The following is a 13964-nucleotide window of genomic DNA, read 5'->3' as shown; positions in this document are numbered from 1 at the left end:
AAAGAGAAGCCCGCGCACCGCAATGAAGAGGAGCCCCCACTCGCCGCAACTAGAGAAAGCACGCGCGCAGCAACGAAGACCCAACGCAGCCAATGAATAAATAAATAAATAAAATTTAAAAAAATAAATTAAAAAGATAAAAAAGGATTTAGTGTCCGATGTCCTGGTTGGTGCAGCTCAGCCCCCACCCCGCACGCCGCCCAGCAGCTCACCTTGTGCCCAGATGCAGAAGGGGAGCCGGCACTTGCCCACCTCTGCTCAGGACCCTGACCTGCACGCGTGGCTGTCCGGGCACATCAATGCTCTCAAATAGGAGCACCCAGGCCGGGCCAGGCTGGAAGGGGCAGGAGTGACCCCTCCAAGGGCAGTGTCCTCTGCTGCCCACGTCCTACAGCTCCAAGAGACCCCAGCGTCACTCGCCTCTGCAGCCGGTGGGGCTTCAGGCCAAGACGCCTCCCTGTCCCCACTTCCCTTTGCAGCTTCAGACCCAGCCGGACCCCCACCCGGGCAGATTCCAGAGCCAGCTGTCGCTGAGGGAGGACACTGTGAGAAGCGGGGGTGGCTGCGGCGGCTTTTGGCCGTGTTCCCAGCAAGCAGCGGCCTGTGCGGAGGACACGGAAGACTGCGGCCGGAAACCACAGCGCAGGAAGGGGGATAGAGGGGGCAGGCCTCAGGGCAGGCACCCACCGGAGGGCATGGCACTGCTCCTGCTGAGCCTGGAGCTGAGCCTGGTCTCCGCCCAGGACTTCAACCTCCAGAGAATCGTGCGGAGAAACCATGACATCTCCAAGGTGGGGCTGAGGTCCTGGGCCTTCCCCGGGGGCTTGGCTGCAGGGCACCTGCCCTGCCTCCACCTGGGGGCTTTGACCTGTGACAGGTTGCTGTTCCTGAGGCTCTCACCCCCAGCTGCAACGGCAGCCTGGAGGGCAGAGGGGTCCCCGGGAGGGCAGAGGGGTCCTTGGGAGGCAGAGGGGTCCCTTGGGGGGCAGAGGGGTCACTGGGAGGGCAGAAGGGTCCCTTGGGAGGCAGAGGCGTTCCTTGGGGGGCAGAGGGGTCCCTTGCATAGGCAGAGGGGTTCCTTGGGGGGCAGAGGGGTTCCTTGCATGGGCAGAGGGGTCCCTTGGGGGGCAGAGGGGTCCCTTGCATGGGCAGAGGGGTTCCTTGGGGGGCAGAGGGGTCCCTTGGGGGGGCAGAGGGGTCCCTGGGAGGGCCAAGGGGTCCCTTGAGGGGCAGAGGGGTCCCTTGGGGGACAGAGGGGTTCCTTGGGGGGGCAGAGGGGTCCCTGGGAGGGCAGACGGGTCCCTGGTTGGGAGCCATACACCCAGGGTCTGGCCCGAGGAGGGAGGCACCAAGAAGTCCAGGATGCCCCATGGGCTCCCACACCCACCGCAGCCTCTGTCTCCAGGTTTTGGGGACCTGGTATTCTATTTCCATGGCCGCAGACGACATGAGGCGGATAGAAGAAGACAGGGATCTGAGGGTCTTCATGCAGAGTATCGAAAGCTTAGAAAATGGAGGCCTGAAGTTCAGCTTCCACTTCATGTGAGTGTGCCCACATTCTCTGGAACTGGGGAGGACAGATGCCCCCACCCACCCGTGTGGATCAGCTTCTGGCCATCTGGGGGTGCTGCGTGCGGGGCTGGGGGCACCGGGTGGGGGGCAGCAGAGTGCTGAGGCCGGGGTAGGGGTGCAGAGGGCATGGGGACGAGGCTGGAGGGATGGAAGGAGCTGCTCACACCACTTTCGGGTGGAGTCCCGCTGCGGGCATCACCCCGCTGGTTTCCAGGTTGCATACCGAGGGCGTGGATGTGGCCATGGTCTGTGATAAAACGGACAAGAACGGAGAATACGCCATCACCTGTACGTGAACGCGGGTTCTGCCTTGTCTGACAGCCCCACTCCTAGTGAGCTCTGATTTAGGGGATTTTGTGAGACCTCTTGGCTGCTGACCCCGTAGTGAGAGGAGTGGGCCTGGCCTGTAAGGGCATGGGCTCCCCCCCACTCCCCCCCCCAGGCCCCTGGGGAGGCGGGAGAGCCAGCCCAGGGCTCGGGGAGGCGAGCCTGGGTGGGCCCTCGGGGGCGGCGGGGGTCTCCACCCGCCCCTCCACCCACAAGGGTCCGTGCCCGTGGCCTCCGGGGGATGCGGGCACTGGCAGGGGCCTGGGCAAGGCTGAGCAGAGCTTCCACGCAGACTTGGGGGAGAACCGGCTGCAGGTCTTAGAGGCCTACTACCTGTGGTACATGACCTTCCGCCTGCAGAACTTCAGGAACAGGACGGAGACGCAAGTGCTGGCACTCTATGGTACAGCCGCCGTCCGCAGGACAGGGCAGGGCCGGGCCCCGGGGCCCCTACTCTGAACACAGCCCCGTCCCAGGGGGTCTCGACACGCCCCGAGGTCCCCACGGCCAGGCTGCCCACAGCCCATCGTGTCTCGGGGCGGGTGTGGACCGGGCCCAGGTGCCTCCGCCGCCCCACCAGGCACCCGCCATGCTGTCCCCTCCCCACACGGTCCCAAATGGCCGGTGAGGGATCCTGACCCCTGCTGTTCTGTCCTCAGGACGGTTCCCAGAGCTGAAACCCAGCTTCCTGGACAGATTTGAAAAAATCTGCAAATCACACGGACTTGGCCCAGAAAATATCGTCAACCTCAGCAACAACGGTAGGCCTCACTGCCTTCCAGCCAGCAGCCTGGGCAAGCGAGAAGCTCCAGGGGGCGTCCCCTCAGCCCGGCCTCGGCGGGAGTCCAGGGCCTGGGGGGGAGGCGGGGACCCCCGCGAGACCCCATCTGAGAGGCCGGCTGTCTTCCCAGATCCTTGTAGAAAGCACAGGAGGTAGAGGAGCCCACCCAGGCCTTCCGGTGCGTGAGTGCGGCTGGGGGGTGGTCGGGCGGCCAGGGTGGCAGAGGAAGCCCGATGGAGGGGGGAGGCCGCTTCTCCAAGCCTATCCCTCACCCTGCCCGCGGGGTTCTCCTGCCACGTAACAGGGAGCCTCCTGGGGTGGTGGGGCCTCAGCAAACATGCCCTGTATCCCTGTCCTGAGGCGGCCGTAACACTGGACCCCAAACAGGGGCTCCAGACAACAGAAGTTTATTCTCTTGTTGCAGTTCTGGAGCCTAGAAGTCTGAAATCCAGGTGTGGGCAGGGCTGAGCTCCCTCTGGAGGCTGCGGGGGGCGGGGGGGGGTCCTTCCTGCTGCGTCCAGCTCCTCGGGCTTGTGGCCACATCACCCCAGTCTCAGCTCCGTGGTCACACGGCTTCTCCTCTGTGGCCGTGTCTCTCGTCTTCTGTCTCTTGTGAGGACACCTGCCGTTGGTGGAGGGCCCACCGGGTTTATCCAGGATGACCTCGTCTCAATAGCCTCACCCTAATCCCATCTGCAAAGGATCTTTTTCCAGATAAGTTCCTGTTCACCGGTTCCAGACGCTGAGATCTGAACGTGGACGTATTTAGGTGGGGGGGTGGGCGGGCACCATCCACCCCACACAAGCTCCTTCTCCAGCTGGCCTCCCTCCTCAGGAACCAGCCCCCACCCCCCAAATAAGACCACCTCTCCTTCCCCAGGGACTGCCCCTCTGAAGCACCTCATCTGAGAAGCGGGGGCCCTCGGGCACCTCTGATGAGCATCTGTGAGGTTTGGGGGGCGGGTCCTAAGGTAGCCAACCAGGTCCTGCCTCTCCCCGCTCCCCACTCAGCTGTCCCTCGGAGACACGTGACCCCTGCCCTCACCCCACGTCTTGGTGAATACATGGGGGGGGTTTCCCAATAGCCCACGGTTATTTCGTGGGTTAAAAGTGATCGTCCACTGGGCATCCACCCACGAGACGTGAAAACGGGTCCACACAAAAGCCTCTGCACACTGTACATCCTGCCCCAGCTGCGACAGCCCGTGCCCCCCAGCAGGCGAGCGGCTGAACAAAGTGTGGTCCAGCCACGCAGCGGACACAGCTCCACGGGAAAGGGGCAGGACGATGGGTCTCAAGGCTGCTCTGTGGGATTCCGTTCACACAACAATCTCCAGGTGGCAAAACTGCAGCGATTTCAGGGGCTAGGGGCGGGAGGGGCCAGAGGAGAAGGGTGTTCTCGTGGGGATGGAAGGTTCCGTATCTGGGCTGCGGCGGACGCGGGAGCCCGGTACGAAATACACACTCACACCCGCAGCGCCTGTGTCGAGGGATCTGCATGAGCGCAGGTGGTACCAACGCCAGCGTCCAGGTGGGGTGCTGCCTCACAGCCGCGCAGGAGGTCAGCAGGGGGGAGAGTGGACGAAGGGACCCGGGAGCTGTCTGTATTCGTTCTCACACCTGCATGTGAGTCCTCAGTTCTCTCAAAAAAAAGGTTAAAAGAGAGAGAATGGGGCTTCCCTGGTGGCGCAGTGGTTAGGAATCCGCCTGCTAATGCAGGGGACACGGGTTCGAGCCCTGGTTCAGGAAGATCCCACATGCTGCAGAGCAGCTAGGCCCGTGTGCCACAACTACTGAGCCTGCGCTCTAGAGCCCGCGCACCTAGAGCCGGTGCTCCAAGACGACAGAGGCCGCCACAATGAGAGGCCCGCGCACGGCAATGAAGAGTAGCCCCTGCTCACTGCAACTAAAAAGAAAGCCCACGCACGGCAACAAAGACCCAACGCAGCCAAAAATAAATAAATTAAAAAAAAAAAAAAAGAAATGTATTTCCAATAAAATTAAAAAAAAAAAAAAAGAGAGAGAGAGTTTGTCCTTCCTTCCGAGTCAACCGGGAAAATGTTACCAGGCTCCTCCCCTGACCCATCGGACGGGGCAGCTCTACCACCCCAGTGCCCCTGCCTCCCAGACCCTCTGCCCCCCTCCCAGGGTTACCCCGCCTCCCCCCTCCCCTCTGAACAGGAGCCAAACTACCCACACACGCTCCGTAAATGCCTACCCGCCTGCAGTGCAGCTCGAGTGGGAGCCACCGGGCAGGGTGAGGGGGCGCCCCAGGCTGAGGAGCGGCTGGCGCCACCCCTTCCTCCGCAGGCGAGCACTGCCGGAGACCCTCCCCACGGCCGGCTGCACCCGAAACCCCCAGGATGGGGCAAAGGCTGACGGCTGCTGGGGGCAGCAGGAGAGGACCGAGGGCCGGCCCCAAACCCCAAGGGCGCTTCCCTCAGGGACCAGCCCCGCCCAGCACAGGTGTCTGTTCATGATCGCTGAGTCGGGCTGCACGAGGACCAGGGCTCCAGGCTGTGGGGACGGAGAGTTTTGTGTCCCTTCCAAAGGAGCCAGATGCTGGGACAAAGAGGCTCCATCCGGATGGGCAGGGGGCCAGGGGCACCCCGCACTCTCATGGCCAGGCTGGCCTGCAGCTCCCTGTCCGGAAGCTCGGTCCAGCCTGCTGGGCCATGGCCGGGGCCTGCTGGTGCGGAAGGCTGGCGTCTGGGGAGAACAGGGGCCGCCCACATTGATGCTTGGGAGGTGGCTGACGACCCTGGGCCACAGGGAAGCACCACCCACCCCAGGGGGAGCCTTAGAGGCGAGCTGAGCCCAGAGCGGAGAGTCTCCAGGGCCCTGGCCATCCGAGCCAGGCTCTGGAGCTCAGCGCGGGGCTGGGGCTGGGGCTGGCCGGCGGGCTACTGCCCGACCCAAACCCAGAGACCCCCAGATGGACAAGGTAACAGGTGCAGCGGGCAGGGAAGCTGGGCCCCACCGTCCAGGGGTCAGAGCCCCTGGGCATGTATCCAGAGAAAACTCTAACTCGAAAAGATACATGCACCCCAATGCTCACTGCAGCACTATCTACAATAGCCAAGACATGGAAGCAACCCAAGTGTCCATCGACAGATGAATGGGTAAAGAAGATGTGGTACAGATATACAATGGAACACTATCCAGCCATAAAAGAATGAAATAACGCCATTTGCAGCAACATGGATGGACCTGGAAATTATCATACTAAGTGAAGTAAGTCAGACAGAGAAAGACAAAAATTATAAATGATATCACTTATATATGGAATCTAAAGAAATAATACAAATGAACTTATTTATAAAATAGAAATAGACTCACAGACATAGAAAACAAACTTATGATTACCAAAGGGGATAGTGGGGGGGATAAATCGGGAATTTGGGATTCACAGGTACACGCTACTATATGTAAAATAGATAAACAACAAGGACCTACTGTATAACACAGAGGACTATACTCAATACCTTGTAATAACCTATAATGGAAAAATAATCTGAAGAAGAATATATATATATATATATATATAAATAAACTGAATCACGTTGCCGTACACCTGAAACATTGTAAATCAACTATACTTCAACTTACAAAAAACTAAGTAAGCTGGCTCGAGGACAGTAGGTAGAAAAGACATGCAGTCGCCCCAGAATGCCAGTGGGGTCTTAAGCAGGAACATTCTCAGCGTCTATATTCATTCCACTTGCTATGATTACAAAAGATTTTGTTTTCAGGAGAAAAGAACATCGGTAACCCCGATAACTGCACACCCCGCCCCACGCGGCCCCTGTCACATCAGTGATCTTTACACCCAGACGCCCACCCGAAGGTGCCTATCGCCAAGGCGGTGGGGGCCCGAGCCAAGCACCCAGGGCCATCGCTGGGGACTCCAGCGGCAGTTTTGCAGGCTGGGGCCAGCAGGGGCAGGGGCGTCGATGTCCTGAGTCTCCTGGACCTGTGAGCGGGGGTCCCCAGGACCCACCCCGCAGAGCAGTGTGACTCACCACTGGATGGGACTCTGCCTGTCCAGCGTGGGTGTGGGGAGCCCCGGGGCGGGGGCAGCTCTGGAGTCCAGCTAAGCGGGGAGGGTCAGAGCGCAGGGCCGGCCGGGGGAGGACCGGAAGGAAGGGCGGCCGCCCCCGCCGCACCCAGCCGGGCAAGAGGCGTCCATGCACGCGGCCGTCCTCTTTCACCCCGGATCCCCCGAGATTTCCTCTCCGGAAGGTAGCGTCCTTCTTTCTTGGCCTCTGCTGGCAGAGGGCAGGAGGAGGGATCCCCCTGTGGGTTTTGTCCAGACACGACCCGGGCCCAGCGGAGTCTCCGGGCAGAGCGGCAGCAGGACACAGAGGGCCGGGCCCCACTTGGGTGGGACCGAGGGGAGAGGAGGTACCCGTGTGCCCTTCCCCTCCAGGCACAAAGCCCTGGGTGTGGAGGTAGAGAGACCAGAAAATAGAGGCCAGTGGTCCCAGTGCGCGCGGGCTGACCTCCTGCTGCCACGTCCGAGCTTGGGACGCCTCCCGGCAGGGCCCGCTGCTAGAAAGGGGGCGGAGGAGAAGGGCCTGGCCGCCAACCCCACAGGCAAACATGCGCGCAGCCAGGAGAGGCAGGTCCAGGAGCAAGGGGCACCGGGGAGGGGGACGAGACCCCAACCCCGCAGAGCTCGGCAAGGCAGCAGCCAGGTTCCGTCCAGCGATTCAGGTGGGCGGCGTGGGGAGCTCGTGCGGGGGGTGGGAGGGGACTGGGCAAGGTCAGCTCACCCAAAGGTCCCCATCCTGAATCAGCCAGTGTCACCCCCAGGCCTGGCACCGTCCCTGCATGAAGCCGGCAGACCCTCCACTGAGGAAGGCCAGCTGCACCTCCACCCGGGCACGTTGGCACTGTGTGCCCACCTGGTGTCCGCTTTCAAAGCCCTCCTGAAGCTCAGATTTTTCAATCATTCCCAAGAAACGTGCCTGGAATCACATCCCCACCCCACCCCCGACCCTCCCCGCAGTGAGCTGGGGGGCACGGAAAGGCCAGGGCCCCTCAGGGCATTTGGGGCTCCTGCAGCCACCAAACTTGGTGCGGCCGCGGGACCAGGGCAGCGTGGGCATGACGTGGTGCATGCGGAGGATGGGCCGAAGGGCCCAGCAGACCTGCTAAACTCATGGCCGGGTCGTCCCTGGAGGTCAGAGGAAACCCACTGACATGGCTGCAGCCAGAAACCATAGAGGAGAGCAGGTCCCGCACGTCTGACCTGAAACTGTCCACAGAGGGGCTCTGGGGTGCCTGCCCACCCAGCTCCCCAACCCAAGGAGCTGTTCCCAGTCCCAGGAGCTCGAATCTCTGCCACCCCCCAGCTCCGCCCCTCACCGGGAGGACGTAGAGGACCAGGTTGCCGGACACCAGTTAGAGCTGTAAGGACGACCCAGGGGACTTCCCTGGTGGTCCAGTGGGTGAGACTCTGTGCTCCCAATGCAGGGGGCCCGGGTTCGATCCCTGGTCAGGGAACTAGATCCCACATGCATGCCACAACTAAGAAGCCCACATGCCGCTACTAAAAAGATCCCGCATGCCACAACCAAGACCCGGTGCAGCCAAATAAATCAATCAATAAATAAATAGTTTCTTTCTGTTTTCTTTTTTTAAAAAAAGGAGGGCCCAACTTGATTGTAGCTACAGTACAACTAGATCCTCCCCTCGTCCCCTCCTCTCGCAATTCTTAGGCAGGGGGGGTCTCTGTACTTCTGTGTGTGTCCATCCACGAGCACTGGCACCTTTGGCCTACTTTTCCACTGGCCCGGAGGCTGGGTGTATGCATCTCACCCCAAGTGGCTCTGCCCTCCACACCCCAGGTGCCACCTCCCCACAACCAGGTGTGTCTCAGACCTGATCTCCTGGGCGAGAAAGTAGCTCATGTTTCATTGGCCCTGACTCCCAGCAGGTGGAAACACGGAAACTTCAACCCCTTTACCTGCCCTCACCAGTGATGTTTGTGCGCTGGGGCTGCCTGCACCCTCCTCCCCTCCGGCACCTGCAGGATGCTGGAGCAGACTGCCGCCTACCAGCTGTGTGATCTTGGCCACGGTTCTGGGCCCCTCTGTGCCTCAGTTTCCACACCCGCAATTGCGGATAATAAGAGCACCTACGCCGAAAGGTTGTCATGGCAGGGATTAAGTCAGTGGATACGTGTGGAGCGCCTGGAACACCGCCGACAGACCACGTGACACCAGCACTGCCTTGGCGTGATTCCTGCTGCTGAGACAGTTGAGCGGGAGCCGTGAGTTACAAGGGTGGGTCTGGGCCTGCTTGGCCATCACTGTATTCTCAGCACCCAGCAAAGAGTCTGACACGCAAATGCCCCAATTAAATAATCAATCTCGGTGTCTGTGCTCCGAGCCAGGAGCCAGGGCGGTGGCCTTTCCTCCCTCGCGGTCAGTGGATGGTCAGGGGCTGGATGCTCTGAGGCCGCGTCCTGAGATCTGGCCCTCCGTGCTGCTCTTAAAGACGGGCATTTCAAAGCCAGGGTCCGGTCAGCACTAGGGCCGGGTTTGGCCCGTGAGGTGGAGGGGACCTTGGCCATGCCCGGGGAAAAGGTCGCCCTCTTGGAGGCAAGGAAGGCCCCGCCAGCCGACCTCATGGGACCCACAGCCCCGGAGCCCCAGGCCCACCCGTCGCCTCTGTGTTGCTTTCTCCCTGAGCTTGAGCTGCAACCCCCAAACTCAGCCTCGTAAGAGGTGCCGGACTCAGAGTTCCAGAATGAACGGGGCATGGAGGGAGCCGGGCATCTGGGGCTCCAGGCCGCGGCAAGGGCCCTGGAGTAGTGGCCCCGCACAGTGGCATTGAGGGCGAGGACCGTGACACGGGGAGGCATTAGCCCTGGCCTGTCCACCCCACCCACGGACCCAGTCCCCAGGGCCATGGACGGCCTCCTCGCCGTGTCCCCAGCACCCAGCCCACCGGGGGCCCTGGAAGGTGATGCACGGGGGTTGGTGAATGGGGGTGGGTGGCCCATCTGGGCGCAGACGCCAGCTGAGGCAGGTGGCTCACACACTGCAGCACCGCCCCCTGGAGGGCTAGTGAGGTGGACAGGCCTCCGAGGGTCACCACGCAGCGTTACAGGGCCAGAGACAGGTGGGGGGTGCAGCTGGAGCTGGGACTGGAGGGAAAGACAGACAGACGTGGGGACAGTGCAGGGAAGGTCCCCTAGGATGGGGAGCCCACCGACGGCATGTGGGGGGAGGAGAGAATGGGGTTTAGAGCTCGGGCCCCTGGGATGGGATTGCCAGATTCAGGAAATAAAAATACAGATGCCCGCAATATGGGCCATGCTTGTACTAAAATATTATTCATCATCTGACAGTGGGGCTTAAGCGGGCGCCCAGCATGCTCTCTGGCAGCCCAACCTGCGGAGACCAGGGTAAGGGCGCTGGGGAGGGAGGGGGGCGGCCAGGCTGCTCCCTGTGCCCACCTCCCCATTCTCATCCCACTGTCTGCCTGTCCGGATGCAGGCTCCGGCCAAGGACACACACGTGACCCGGGAGCTGCCCTGGGGGGACCGCCCAGGGACCCCTCACTCGGAGCCTTTAATTCCAACTGCGGAGGAGGAAACGGAGCTTGGCTCCTGTGAGTGGCCTCTGCAAACTGAATGCTCTGCAGGTGGGGGACTCAGGGCAAGCGCGACCCCACCCATGCCCTCTGTCCTCAGAGGGACTTCGGCCGCTTTCTGCCCCAGGCAGCCAGGTTCCCTGAGGTGCCGGCATTTTCCAAAGTCAGTGTTTTTGCAGCCTCTTTTTGCGCACGTCACCAAGCCTGCGATGGATGGACGCCACCTGGCCTTGCTGGGATAATGTCAGAAAAACACTTGGGGGAGGGGCCTCGGAGGACTGGTCCCCGGCCACACTGCTCGGACCCCCTTGGCCTGAAATGAGGCTGGGGGTCCCCCGAGTGTGCCTGGATGGTCCAGGGAGCCCTGGCCGCTTCTAAGTGGCACAAACATCCCTCTCTGAGATGGGCCATGCCAGGTGTTCCCCCACCCCCATGGCTATCCCCAAACAGACTGAACTTAGGGGCACCAGACCTGGCAGGGGCAGGGCGGTGGGTAGGCTTGGGGGCTCACGGACCAGCAGCAGATTCCCCGAGCTCCAGGAGTCCGAGGGTCGGGGGGACCCAGTGGGGGGAAAGGCTCGCCCAGGGGCTCACCTCGTGGCCGGAGGGCCAGGGCCAGGGCCAGGTCCTGGCTCTGGCTCAAGCCACCTGGAAGTGATTTGTCCACTTACACGGTCCTTGGCTGTGCCCAGATCACTCTCACACGTACACTGCCCCATCCCGTTCTTCCTCTCAAAGGCCTTGTGAGACGATGTTTTACTCCAGTTCCTTCCCAGGGTGCCCTGACACTCCGCGCGGCTTGCCCGGGGCCTCCCCGCCAGGAAGTGGCAGCCCTGGACCCCTCACTCCACCCGAGTCTCAGGTGCTTCCGTGCAAAAAGCCCAGGAGTCATCATGCATCACCTCCTCTCCACGCTCAGCCCCACAGGGACCCTGCACATCTCATGGCTTCAAGCACAGGGCCAGGCAGTGGCTCTGGAACCTACTCTGTGGTGCAGCCGCCGTCCCCAGAGCGCCCAGCACCGCCAGCTCTGCACGTCCACTGACGTCCACTCCTGCGTCTAGAGCGGACCCGGCTTCACCCGCCCTCTTGCATCTTCCCAGTCACTCGGGCAGACTGTTTTTTTTTTTTTTTTAGTTATTGGCTGCGTTGGGTCTTCGTTGCTTCACGCAGGCTTTCTCTAGTTGGGTCAAGCCGGGGCTACTCTTCATTGCGGTGCACGGGCTTCTCATTGCGGTGGCTTCTCTTGTTGCAGAGCACGGGCTCTAGGCACGCGGGCTTCAGTAGTCGTGGCATGTGGGCTTCAGTAGTTGTGGCACGCGGGCTCAGTAGTTGTGGCTCGCGGGCTGTAGAGCGCAGGCGTAGTAGTTGTGGCGCACGGGCTCAGTTGCTCCGCGGCATGTGAGGTCTTCCCGGACCAGGGCTCAAACCCGTGTCCCCTGCATTGGCAGGCGGATTCTTAACCACTGCGCCACCAGGGAAGCCCCCAGAGACATTTCCTAGCTTACAAATGCGGGAGGAAAAGAGGGTGGAGGCCAGCGCCACGCACACGCTTAAGTCCTCAGGCCCCTCTCTCCCATATCCTCATCCGACCCCTCAGCACATCCTCGACTCTCTTTTCAAAACAGAATCCGACCCCCTTCGCCCGCCCCACTGCTGCCCCCTGGTCCAAGCCGCCACCTCCTCCCACCTGGATTACCACAGCAGCCTCGTACTGGGTCACGCTGCTCCTGCCCTGCCCGACGACCATCTGTGTCATCCTGACCCATCAGACACACGAGTCCAGGCCCTGCTGCCAGGAACACAGTCGCTGCCATCAGACCATCCCCACCACTCACACAGAGTAACTGACAAGTCTGCAGAAAATATAAAAACAACTCTCCAAAGGTACTGGAGAGTGACCAACAGACAGCAGAAACTGGAGAGAAGTTGGCCTTGGGGATAGAAAATAGCGCTGGCTGACTTTCCCCTTTTTGTTAAGCAGCTTTCTGTCTGAGCACGGGCCCTGTTTGGCTCAGGCTGGGTGGCTACACTCGACAGGAACTCTGGGTCTTCCTGGCCTGAAGAACCAGCTGGGGAGGAAAGGGAACCCCAGGAGGCAGAGTGCCATGGAGGGCAGGCCCTGAGTCCCCGCAGCTCCTGGTTCCCCGTGGGAGGATAGACCTGCAGCCCAGCCAGGCCCGAAAGGATGGACAGACACTTCTGACCCACCACACGGAGGGAACAGAGCCAGCCAAGAAACTGACTGCCAAGGACTCTCGGGAGTAGCAAAACAGAATTGAGAATCTAAACCGCACCCTTCATGGTATCCAGATACAACACCAAACCAGCGAACACGTAGTGAAAGGAAACACAACCCAGACGCAGGCTACTGCCCTGGTGAGCCAGAATTGGAGTCACCAGACAGATTCCTAAGTATGTATGTTCAGGAATAGGATGGAAAAGTATGCTCAAAAAGAACAAAAACATGGGACACCTCAGAGATATAAAAACTATAAAAAGAAATAAAGAGAAATCCCAGAATTCAAATATATATATATATACATTTCTAGGGCTTCCCTGGTGGCGCAGTGGTTGAGAATCTGCCTGCCAATGCAGGGGACACGGGTTCGAGCCCTGGTCTGGGAAGATCCCACATGCCGCGGAGCAACTGGGCCCGTGAGCCACAACTACTGAGCCTGCGCATCTGGAGCCTGTGCTCCGCAACGGGAGAGGCCGCGATAGTGAGAGGCCCGCGCACCGCGATGAAGAGTGGCCCCCACTTGCCGCAACTAGAGCAAGCCCTCGCACAGAAACGAATACCCAACACAGCCAAAAATAAATAATAAATACATAAATAAAATTAAAAAAAAAAAAAAGACAAATCCTGTAGGATCCACTTATATGAGATCCCTAGAGGAGTCAAATCCATAGAGACAGAAATTAGATGCTGGTGTTCAGGGGCTGGGGGAGGGGGAGGGGAATTAGCATTTAGTGGGGACAGAGTTTGGGAAGATGAGAAAGTTCTGGAGACGGATGTGGTGATGGTTGCACAACAATGTGAATGTGCTTGATGCCACCGAGCTGTGCACTTAAGAGTGGTTAAGATGGTAAATGTTATGTTAGGTATGTTGTAGCACAATAAAAAATTAATTAATTTAAACATAATATGGATGAATCTCACAAACACAATATTTCCTGCATAATAAGCTAGACACAAAAGAATATGCCCTGTGATACTGTTTTTGTGAATTTCAAATACAGCTAAAATGAAAGTATGAGACCCCATCACATACGAGAGCCGTTTCAACGGCTGCACCAGAGGAACCCCAGGAGCCGTCTGCATCTTGGTGGCAGGCGTCCCTACGGAAAAGCCAGGTCTTCATTTCCTGGTCTAACGTTCACCGCGTCAGTGACTTTGCCGCCTGCAGGCTGGCACACACACGCACACCATCAGAGGACAGAGCGACATCAGGGGTCAATCAAAGACTTCTGGGAGGACAGCAGCAAGGGCAGGGTAGACCAGCCCCTCCTGAAACGACTCACTAGTGGGGAGAACTACCTGCACACACAGGACCAGCCTCACAGACGGGCGGGGGGGTGACACCGGGCAGCCTGGTGTTGGCATGCGGGGCAGGATGCGGTGCAGGACAACTGAATCTCTGCATCCCTGGAAGGTGGAGGGTTGAGGGAGCCCCAG

At 60.1% G+C, this 13964-nt stretch overlaps 2 protein-coding genes across 2 annotated transcripts in view; one reads left to right on the top strand and one right to left on the bottom strand.

The window, feature by feature from the left end:
- RPL7A (ribosomal protein L7a) overlaps positions 1-13964 on the bottom strand; it is a 304745-nt gene that overhangs the window by 138535 nt on the left and 152246 nt on the right. The window lies entirely within an intron of this gene.
- LOC137770420 (epididymal-specific lipocalin-9-like) lies at positions 696-3589 on the top strand. The gene is made up of 6 exons (XM_068553123.1): positions 696-791; positions 1406-1542; positions 1787-1860; positions 2192-2302; positions 2559-2660; positions 3561-3589. Exons 1-6 carry the CDS (start codon positions 696-698, stop codon positions 3587-3589), a joined length of 549 nt encoding a protein of 182 aa, XP_068409224.1.

The sequence above is a fragment of the Eschrichtius robustus genome, chromosome 10 (genome assembly GCF_028021215.1).
Source record: "Eschrichtius robustus isolate mEscRob2 chromosome 10, mEscRob2.pri, whole genome shotgun sequence".
Classification (NCBI taxonomy): domain Eukaryota; kingdom Metazoa; phylum Chordata; class Mammalia; order Artiodactyla; family Eschrichtiidae; genus Eschrichtius; species Eschrichtius robustus.
The sequence above is the reverse complement of the archived record's forward strand: the minus strand, read 5'-3'. Positions and strand labels throughout refer to the sequence as shown.